Below are 11062 nucleotides of genomic sequence, written 5' to 3' on the forward strand. Positions count from 1 at the left end.
CCAAATACCCCTGCTCCCCCTGCCACCTCAAGTCCTGCGCCGCACACCACCCCTCCACCTGCGCCCATTCCCCTTCTCCCAGCGAGCTCGCCCCCACCGAAAAACCCGCGCCCCCCGCAGAAGAAACAGGGGAAAACAACAAGGGGCTATCAGGCTCTGACCCCCCACTCGCCTGCTGCACCATCCCCAACCTGCACAACTCAGGCGACTTCACCAACCCCAGCCCTCCTGACGCTAAATCCCTTGAAGGCCTCGCCCCTGCCTCATAACACCTAGCACTCCTATCGACATCATAGCCCTTTCCCCCTTCACCCCCCACTCGCTCCACCTCAGGAAAATCCCCACGCTCCTCACCCGGGACAGGGAACAAAACCGCCGCCCACTCCGCGCGCGTCCCCCCTCCCTCGCGCTCAATAAATCACCCTTCGGCACAGACGACGCGCGTCTTTTCATCCCGCGCCCACCCCCGCGCTTAGCTCCCACCACGGGGGAGAGATATCCGCTCGCCGGCACCACAGATAGGCCTGCCCCACCCGCCGACACACCCCCCGCTCCCCCCGCCGCACCCGACCCACATGGCGAAGCGACACGATCGAGGGGCGCCTTTCGTAGACGCGGGCGGCCCCGCTCACTCACCGGCATTTGCTTCACCCGCTTCGGCGATGAGCACGCCGCCACCGCAGCCGCCACTCCGGCCGAGGCCTGACGCGTAGGGCGCGACGGCCCCGCCACCTCACCCACGACCAAATCCATGCGGCCTGCTTCGGACAGCAGCCGGAGGGCCTCAAGAACCCGGTAATCTTGCGACGCCATCGAAAATGAAGCCTGACAATACCTGCTGACAATACACACTGCCTGACAGTACTCTATCAACCAACAAAAAACACGCCACTAGCCTAGCTCCCGGCCACCAGGTCACCAAACCTAAAATGGTGGCCGGGGGCGGGCGCCCAAGGTATTTATACCTGCGCAACATTTCGTTACTTTTGGGCTCCAATTGGGCTGCATTTGGGCTACATTTTTCCTACCGGCAAGCCCAAATTCAAAACGGCCGCGCAGGGCCAGCAAACCCCTCCCTCCACACGCCCCCTCCCAAACTGCCCGGGGGTGGGGACTCCCTGCGGTCGCCTTCCCCCCCCCAAGCCCCCCTTCTGAAAGAGGGGGGTCAAGTAGGCCCACGCGTGCACAGAGCAGTGACAGGTAGTTCAAGAAACCTGCTGCTACCAGTAGGGGCTGGCTGTCTGCACGTCTTTATTTGAGCGGGAGAGTACCGGCACTTCTCAGGACCAACGAGGAGCATTCTGGTATATTGGGGACCTGTTTTCATATTTCTATTTCAGGCCCTAGGATAGCGGTGTTCTGCAGCACACAGGTTGTGGAAGGAAGTGTACAAAATTTCCCTCTACTTACCTCGGGGGACAAAATGCTTTCATTGATCTGTTTGTGTTTTAAAACACGCGCTTTTCTGCCTATTCACCTGCAGCGCAGCCAGTGGCCCCCTCTCCCCAAGGGAAGGGAGGGTGGTGTCTCCGACCGGAAGCCTGCCCTACGCCAACCACTCATCTTTACCTATTCACCACCTGTGTGCAGGTAGGTGGGCGTGCTCCCCTTTCAGATCCCAGGGGCGGGGGTTAGTTTTGGAGGGTGGAAATTGCAAACCAGGCGGCCCTATAAGAAGGAGCGTGGGCACGGTACCTAAAGCCCATCCTGCTGGGGGAGTGGTACAGGCAAGCAGCAGGCCGCGAAATCCCTACAGACCGGCCCAAGGACTCTTTCTGAGGAAACAGACTCAACCTTATTAAACGACAGATCCTGAGAGGCCGACGCAGGGAGACCCTCCGAGGCACAGCAGAGAGAACAACCCGCCCGGAGTCCGGTATGGATTCCCGTTACACACGTAGGTATCGCTTTATTAAGCTGTGTTTTTAAACTGCTAGGGAAAGGATACGAAAATCATGGAATGGATTTGGGCGGCTCTATTCTTAAGTGTGTGAGTCGTTGCAGTCAGTAATGCATGTTTTAAAGACCGAATACGGATAAAATGTACCCTTCATCCTTCTGTTATTAGGTGCACGCGGGTACATAAAAGTCGTGGGGGCGCGGTTCTATATAGCATGTGTGGTAAAAAGATGGGTTGGGGGAGGTTGCAGAAACTGATGCCAGCTGTGCAGCCAAGCGAAAGCTCCGATTTGGGGTAAAATACGGATGCCAAATTGCTACTGTGGGGCAGGTGCTATGTTTTATGGCTGTGCTTGTCTGAAGGGTCTCGGGAGAGGTCTCCGAACCGACACTTCTGTCTAGATTTGACCTGCGGAGGCATTACCCGCTTTGCTCGGTTTTCCTTCGCGAAACGTAAAACCCGTTTGTGGTGAGCACAGGAATGTATCGTGTGACTTAACAAATGATGCATTGTGGTAAACACAGCTCATCCCTGCCGTTTGCTTCTCCCAAACTGTCAGGTCCCATCTCTGTCATGGAAACCGAGCTGACGGACGGCGGTAATGGCGCTGAGGTGAGTGCGCGAGTTCGCGGGAGATGCGGGCGGGAGGGGGTGGATAAAGGGCTTAAAAGGGGACACTGGTGGATGCTGCGGTGAAGCGGACCCCGTCTTTTTTCCACCCGTTCACGGCCTAAACGTGATGGAAAATATGCCTGAAAGCCACTAAACCATGTGCAGCGGCCCTTCCCTCCTCCTGGTAGAGACGACTGCCCATTGATTGGAAGCACTTTGAGTCCTGAGAACCTTTTTTTTATATGTGATTTGTTTTTAGGGGTGTTCGTCCCATTAAACTGAATTACCTTGTATGTGTGTAGAAACGAGTAGTCCGTGATATCAGTCACCTGAGCTTAATTTATAATTCCTCTAAAGAGTCGATACGTTTTGGAAGGTGTACTCTCCTGACCTTAATCGGTTCCCTTTCCAGGACTGTCGCCCTGCTATCTGGGACACGGCTTTTTAGGTCTCGCCTGACCCAGCGCATGCGCTGGTCTGGCGAGACTTTTTGTGAGGGCTTAAAAAATGCTACCATGGCCAGCCTACAGCTACAGTGCATGTGCGCGGGCGCGCGCTTGGGAGCAGAGACTGGCAAACCTTGTCATGCTCATTAAGCGCCCGCGATCACTTTCGCCGGTTCACTTTCACGGCGCACTTTGATGTTCTCGTTCAAAGAATGTGTTGATGTTTTGCTGCACCCGTTTGACTTACAACTTGTGCTTTCTCTTTCCACAAACTCGATGTTTGTGTTCATTTATTTTGAGAGGCTTTTAGTATTACTGTCACTCGCACAACCCCACACAAGCTCCCCACAGGACCACACACACACACAACCACACCAAGCATTGGCATAGCCAATAGGTTTCGCCTTTGGGACCTTATAAGTGTTTAGCCATGCAGCAGTTGATGTGGTTGCACCAAGGATATTGTGCTGCATAACTAAATACTTAGAAGGTCCCAAAAGCGATACCTATGGATATGCCAATGCTTGTTATATTATGGCAGAGCACACGCCCCCCCCCCCCCTGCCTTTAGCACAAGCAAGAGTGGGATGGCATCGGGTGCGTTTGCACTGAGACGGTCTTCGGGTACAGCTGTGAAACCATGGCGACTGAACTTGTTAGCAAGTTGCACAGAGCAGGGCCTCATTCTGCCTTTGTCTCCACAGGCCTTAACTTTCAGCTTCAAACCAGCAACGATCCCTTTATGTCGTTTCGGGGCGGAAAACCAGGAAATCCTCAGAAGCGACGATGACGAAGGTAAGGTGGCGCCCTCCTCTGGAGGGGTGTTAGGGGTTTATGCCTTTCCCTGAAACTTAACAGTGGAGGCGCGGGTCTATAGCAGGTGTGGTAAAAAGATGGGTCGGGTGTGGTTGCAGAAACTATGCCCTGTTAAAAGGAAGGACCAGGAAGCCAGTTGTGCAGCTAAGCGAAAGCTCAGATTTGGGGTAAAATACGGAAGCCAAATTGCAATTGTAGGGCAGGTGCTATGTTTTATGGCTGTGCTTGCCTGAAGGGTCTCGGGAGAGGTCTCCGAAACGACACTTCTGTCTAGAGTTGTGACTGCCGATGCATTAACTGCTTCGCTCGGTTTTCCTTCGCGAAGCGTAAAACCCGCCTGGACTGAGCACAGGAATGTATCTTGTGACTTAACAAATAATGCATTGTGGTAAACGCAGCTCATCCCTGCCGTTTCCTTCTCCCAAACTTCCAGGTCCCATCTCTATCATGGAGACCGAGCTGACGGAGGGCGGTAATGGCGCTGAGGTGAGTGCTCGAGTTTGAGGGAGATGCGGGTGAGGGGGGGGGGGTGAGGTACCAGATTTAGAAGGGTAAACTGGTGGAGGGCTGCGGTGAAGCGGCCCCTGTGTTTTTGTTTTTTTTTGGGGGGGGGGGCAGATTTATATAGCGCGAACTCGACTCAAGGGCACTGGAGCCCTTTATATGACCACTAGTTACGTTACTCAAGGAGACAGTCACTTTTTTGGTAGGCCCGAGGAGATCAAGTAATTTGCCCAGAATCACAGGATGTGAAGTCTACCCCGAGGCTCGAACCTTGGCTTCCCACCTCCAAAGTCGGAGGTCTAACAGTGAGACCACGTCCTCTCCTGTCTTCACCCGTTCATGACACAAACGTGATGCGAAATATGGCTGAAAGCCACTAAATTGTTTGCAGCGGCCTTTCCCACGCGTTTTGGAAGGGTGCACTCTTCTGACATTAATCGGTTCCCTTTCCAGGACTGCAGTCTTGAACAGGCTTTTTATACCAGCCCCGTACTTCATAGAGCGAGTCAGACCCTCCCGGGACTGTTAGTTGCGGGAACATCAAAGTGTACATGTGTTTTTATAGTCTATAAAATATTTCCCAGAGTAGGGCAAACCTGCAGCGCCATCTAGCGGTTGCAGGAGACACTAGTCCACATGACGTGCTTACGGTTGCCCTAGGCGGGTCCAATAAACCGCTAATAAATATTGCAGTCAGCGCTCCTCCAACCCCCGCAAGAGTATGTGGGTGCGTTTGTACTGAGACTGTCTTCGGGTACAGCTGTGAAACCATGGCGACTGAACTTATTAGCAAGTTGCACAGAGCAGGGCCTCATTCTGCCTTCGTCTCCACAGGCCTTTACTTTCAGCTTCGAACCAGCATCGATCCCTTATTTTCGTTTCGGGGCGGAAAACCAGGAAATCCTCAGCGACGAAGGTAAGGTGGCGCCCTCCTCTGGAGGTGTGGAAGGGGTTTATGCCTTTTCCTGAAACTTCACAGCAGGGTTTATCCTAGCGTGACTGATTCATTACTAATGCTATATCACCCGGCTCAGTTGGACTGCAAGCTTTGTTTAAGTTTCAATGCCGAGCCTCCCCTTTTTCCCCTAGGTCAATATACCAGTTAGTGTCTGTTTACATATAAACCGATTGGGTGCGAGTTTTGCGGGTAAAGTGTGCCTTGATACGGCTTTGCTAAGTTGTCCGAACCTATTTTTAGGCTTCTTGTACTGTTTATTTTTTGGGTAAGTGAAACAACTTATTATTTTTTTTATTTTATTTTTTTCCCCCACCAGGGGCGTTAATGGCTTGCAGTAAGGCAAAGCAAGAGAGCCCCCCCCCCTCTACACCAAAGGGACATGGCACCAAATAGACGGTCAGTCAAAATAAGATTCCCTTTGGGAATCATGACTTGTAGTAAGACCCCGACAAGCTATTGAGAGCGGCCAACATGGAGCTGAAATTATCATAAAGACTCACGTTCACTGAAAGCAGCCATTCTGGAGCACTGCGCGTTGGGTTGCCCTGCTCTCTTGTACTAACTACCTGTTCATCTCTCCTTTTCAGATGAACTCGCTTCATCTGGCCAAACAGAATCGTTGACAATAGACCAGGGGTTCCGGCATTTCTCGAACACTCTGTGCCGCTTCGCTGACGCCACCAACAAGAGCTTGGTACTGTACAAAGCACTCGGACAGACCCAGCTGGTGGCCCTATACCCACAGGGGTCTGACGCCGAACGCCAAGGTGAGGGGCGTGGCTGCACGCGTAGAAATACAGGAGCTTTAAAAATGTTTACTGCCATGTACCGTCTAGTAAATCTTGCACCGGCGCGCAGCGTGGTCAAGCACATCCATTCCACACGCAGAGCAGTATTGTTTGCAATCTTTTTATATAGCGAAATCGACCCGAAGGTATTTGAGCGAGCGCTTTACATGAGCACCAGTTACGTAAGGACTTTACATGAGCACCAGTTATGTAAGGACACATTCATTTTTGGGTGGCACGGGGAGATTAAGTGATTTGCCTAGAATCACAGGTTGCTGAGCCAGAGAGGCTTGAACCTGGTTCCCCAGCTCCAAATTCGACAGCTCTAGCCGTTAGGCCACATCTTCTATTGTCTAAGGAAGCCACGACTAAACCAGCATTACCATTACTTGTCAGTGCTACTCAGTTTATCACTAAACAAATTAACATTCCCATTTTCTCCCTAGCAACTTTGAATATGAGCTTTTACTCTTTGCTACCTGTGAGAAATAGCAGGAAGCAGCCCGTCACGCTGAGCATTGTGGGAAGCAACCTCTTCCTGTCCTGCGCATTGGTGGATGAGAAGCCCAAGCTACGCCTAGAGATAATCGGAAGCGATGGTATTGTGACCAATGGGTACCAGGCACTATTATTATTATTCAGCATTTATTAAGCGCATAACTACCCGGAGGCATCCCAACGCTATTAACATCAGACCGTACAACAGACTGGTCGTTTATGGGCCGGCATTTTGAAACCACCACCAGATTTTGAGGAGCTTCCGGAAGTAGAGATGGTGGGTCACTGAGCGACGATGTGGAGGGAGGGTGTTCCACAATCTAGCAGTGTTGTATGAGCAGGAACAACCTCCACATCTTATTGTTTTAGGGACTAAGGCTAAGAATAGGTTAGCCAATCGTAGGCATTTCCTGGGGCGATAGAAAGTGATGAGCTTCATTAATTGGTGGCCCTTTTTCCCCATCGGGTCCTGTGAGCTATGCCCAGATTTGAACTTTAATCTCCTTAATTGGCAGCCAGTGTTATGTCTTCAAAGCCTGTTTGGCAGATTGGGTTTTGGGGATATTAAGCGGCATCTGAGCTGCACAGTTCTGTACGACTTGCACTTTCCTTATAGTTGACTTCGGGGCCCCAAGATGGAGCGTTTCCGTAGTCCAGGCGGGACAGAATAAGAGCCCGGACCATGATTCTCCTTGCTGTCATGGTTAGGACTTTCAAGGCATTCTAAGAATGCCATAGCAGGTTGCTGCCAGTTTCACTGCTTGATGGCTGAATTTAAAGGACTTGTCCAGCCTAATAACCTAAACTTTTACTTTTTGGAGGGGGGGGGTGAGACAATTTGGCTATGCCAATCCGAGATCAGAGATGGAAGGGTTGCCCAGGACCATTAACTCTTGTTTTATCTCCCTTGAGCTTAAGACCAGAGTATTCCATCCTATTTGCCACTTCCTGTAAACAGGATGCCAGGCCAGACGGAAGTTGTGGGAGTGGTTAAGGGCGACCACCAGTTGCGTATCCGCATATATGACCATGTTAATCCCGAAAGGCAGGACAATCATGGCGAGAGGTCTCATGTACACATTAATCAATGTGGGGCACTCTGCAGCTGTGCGACAGGCTATTGCAGGTATTACCTCCTTCGAAAACTTGAAATGTTCTGAATTCTAAGAGACTGGAGCCAGGTGATGCCACCTGTGACTCCAACATTTGTAAGTCTGTTGATAAGGATGTCGTAATGGACAGTATTGAATGCGGAGCTCAGGTCGAGGAGGATAATAGTAACTGCTCCCCCCTGATCGAGGATTTTCTTAGACTCCACTACCGCAAGAAGGGCAGTTCCTGTACCATGTTGTGTTCGGAATCCTATTTGAGAGCAGTGCTATAAATTGAGATTCTAAACCTGAAGAGAATCCTATTGACCTATTTTTCTAAAATCTCTTCTCCCAGAGAGAAGAGAAATGGGATGGTAATTACCCAGAACTTTAGGCTTGTTTAAGCAGTGCCCTCACCATAGCATGTCCATGATGAAGGGACCTGGCCGATAGAAACGGATAGATTTATCATTTCCAGCCTGAGTACTACTTCAGCGTTGCATTGAAAATGGGGGGGCGGGGTCAAGAGGAGAGCCAGATTATACTTGGGAGAAGATTTCTGATAAAGTGTCCAGGTTCATGACTGGAAGTTCCTCGAGTAGGTGTTGGAATGTGAGGAGGGGGATTGTCTCTCGTAAGGTCGTCACTGGGTCAGGAGGAGGGAGGAAATGTATTGTAAATATCTTGGTTTTTTTTTTTTTGGGGAAGAATTCTGCGAGTTCATTGTAGCGGGCTGGGGTGACATCGGATGATATAACTGGATGGGGAAGCTCCAGATGATTCTTCGCGATGCAAAAGATTTCCCAAGGAGCGTTAGCCGCTAGATTAGTTTTTTTTTTTTTCATCGTAATAGCCACCACCCCGTTCTTCTTTTGGTACTTAATTTCGAGGTTTGCACTGTAGGTTGGTTATCAAACATAAGTGCTGAAGGGCTCCATCTTTACTAGATTAGGTTTGTTCTATGTATACACTAATTTACATGTGCTGCGGAAAATCTGGCTGGGAACCAACTTTGAGCCTCCGCTTTAGCCGTCCCACTTGAGATTCTGAACCTTCAGGAACATACAAATGTGATGTCCGGGACCCACTCAGAATGGTGCATGAGTCTTGTGCGTTCAAAACTACCCCCCCCCCCCCCTTCTGCGCATGCACACAAATTTAGATACATTTTTTAAACACTGGGTCTGGATGCCCTGCAGTTACTGACGAGGAGGCCCAGATTGCAAAGCAACTTGACATTTCTGGAAACCTTACCTTCTTGAGGTAGTGCCTGGTATCTTGTACCTTGAGATAGACGAGTCAACCATTTTCCACCCCCTATACCCCATTTCTGGTCAATGCTCTAGATGCCCCTGCTTCACACACTCCTGTTTCCAGGTTGGGAAGGGTTGGTGGGGGTTTAAGCCCAAGGGTTTACAGCTCCACAGGGTGCTGTCCTCTCCTGTACCTCGAGGTACAAGGCTCCATGTGAATCTACCACTGTACCTTGATGATGCTTTTCAATTCATTTGTGATGTACTTATCCTGTGCCATTCAACACGGGCAGTATCCTGTCATAAGGTAATGGAGGAAAATGTGCATTTGCGTCTGATATTAATTGTAGCACTGTTGTATGTTGGGAAGGGGAAATAACACACTATGCAAAAAAATAATGCGTATGAGTTATTACCGGCTTCCCACCAGACCGTTCTAGACATAGCTGTCACTGTCCCCATAGATCCTAGCGTCTCTGGTCCCCCACTGTCCCATTCTCTCTACCTGCTAACCAAGCTCTCCCTTTTGTGCTGCAGGAAGTGAGTGGGAAGCTGACCAGCCTCAAGGGTGCCCTGGTGCGCTTCATCTTCTTCATGGCGATTGGGCCAGTCTGCACCTTCGAGTCCGCCGCCTGCCCCATGTGGTTCCTCAGCACCTCGCAGAAAGAGCACATGCCGATGACTGTGAGCAGCTCCAGGGACCAAACTAGCATCCAGAGTTTCAAGGTCATCCAGCTCTGAGATGTGCTGGACACCTCATCAATGTGCAAGGCCCGCGATGGGGCTGGTGAGGCCCCTCCACTGCTGTCACGCGTGGAACTCAGGACTCTGGATACAACTTTTCTGTAGACTCCATTCTGGAGATTAAGCTGCCTAGTCCTCTCCATCGTTGGGTGCTTATCGATGGCCACCAATGAATAGGTCGCCAGTTCCAAACTCTGTGTTCAAGAGCTGTGAGCCATATGACTAAAAAATTTAATTTGCAACATTTCCATAGCTCCTTTGTTTCATGAACACCGTCCAGGGTCCGTTGCATGTGCCCAAACCTGTCCCCACTGGCAGCAAATGCTTATTCACGAAGACTATTTTTGTGCAAGTACATCTTGAGTGTGTCTGGTTTAGTGCTGCTACTTTACCCCTGGTGCCAAATACTTATTCACACCAACCAGTTTTAATGTTCTTTTCCTAGGTTTCTATATATTTACAAATAAAAAAAGACTGGTTGTGTCGTTAGATTGTTTCTGTAGTATTATGAAAGCCATACAAGATACCCCTCTGTGTTTGGTGTGTGAGTGCCTGGCTGTTGTACATGGGAAACATGCATCAAATGTATCCCTAGATGCAATCACCCTGTAGGCAAGAGGATACCGGGAGCACATACTTTCAAAATGGAGTCTCTTCCCATATTTGAGGGCTATCCTCACAGCGTTGTTTGCCAAATGGATGCTACTGGGACCAGCCTGACACATCGCTGGGATTGGGAAGAACGAGAAATTAACCCTACACCTGCTAATGGGATGAGTCCTAGTAACTGTAGGATACCTCTGTGACTACCACTCAGATGGTTGAGGTGCCCCTGCAGGTTAGACAAAGTAGTTGCCTCCCTAGTGTGGGCGAACCACAAAGCACATGAGGGTGACAGCAGTATTGTTGAATGTCTTTCCTTGTGAGCGTAGACCCGGCTTTCAGGAAAGCTATGAATGTTTAATTGTGGTTTTTGATGCTGCAACAATGGACACAGCGGTACAAAAGGGGGTGGTGATGGACGGAGCATCAGAACCAATCAAACACTGACACCCAGTCAACAGATCTGGGTTTGATCCATCACCGTTCTTTAGCCCACTCTGCCACCCCAGTTCAGACATGGCCATATCCAAATCAGTCTGACCCTGTGCCTCATGGGAACAGTCCAGCCCGAACTGCCAAGCCATGCCTTCCCTGGACCGGAAACAATGGACACAGTGCATATAGAACATGTGACCTACAGCTAGAAGTCTTGTGAATGTTTATTTGGGAAATGCATTCATGGTATACTCTACCCTCACACCAGAAAAGAATCACTTTGAAATGTGTGTATTGTTATTTCCTTACATAGTATGTTAGGCGCAGGATAGATTGGTCCCTACATCCTCCCTACCGGGCTTTCAGGCACTGCTCCAAGGACCTGAATGTGTGAAGCGTTGTCCTGTTCTAGAC

General features: G+C 50.3%; 1 protein-coding gene across 1 annotated transcript; it reads left to right on the plus strand.

Annotated features, from left to right (window-relative positions):
- Positions 1-1675: 1675 nt before the first annotated feature.
- Positions 1676-10099, plus strand: LOC146784302 (uncharacterized). Its single transcript, XM_085635688.1, has 7 exons — positions 1676-1897; positions 2460-2512; positions 3663-3753; positions 4208-4260; positions 5113-5194; positions 5824-6003; positions 9404-10099. The coding sequence occupies exons 1-7, from the start codon at positions 1879-1881 to the stop codon at positions 9574-9576; spliced, it is 651 nt and encodes a 216-aa protein (XP_085491814.1). The 5' UTR covers positions 1676-1878; the 3' UTR covers positions 9577-10099.
- The last annotated feature ends 963 nt before the right edge of the window (positions 10100-11062 follow it).

Source organism: Triturus cristatus, chromosome 11 (genome assembly GCF_964204655.1).
Source record: "Triturus cristatus chromosome 11, aTriCri1.1, whole genome shotgun sequence".
Lineage (NCBI taxonomy): Eukaryota > Metazoa > Chordata > Amphibia > Caudata > Salamandridae > Triturus > Triturus cristatus.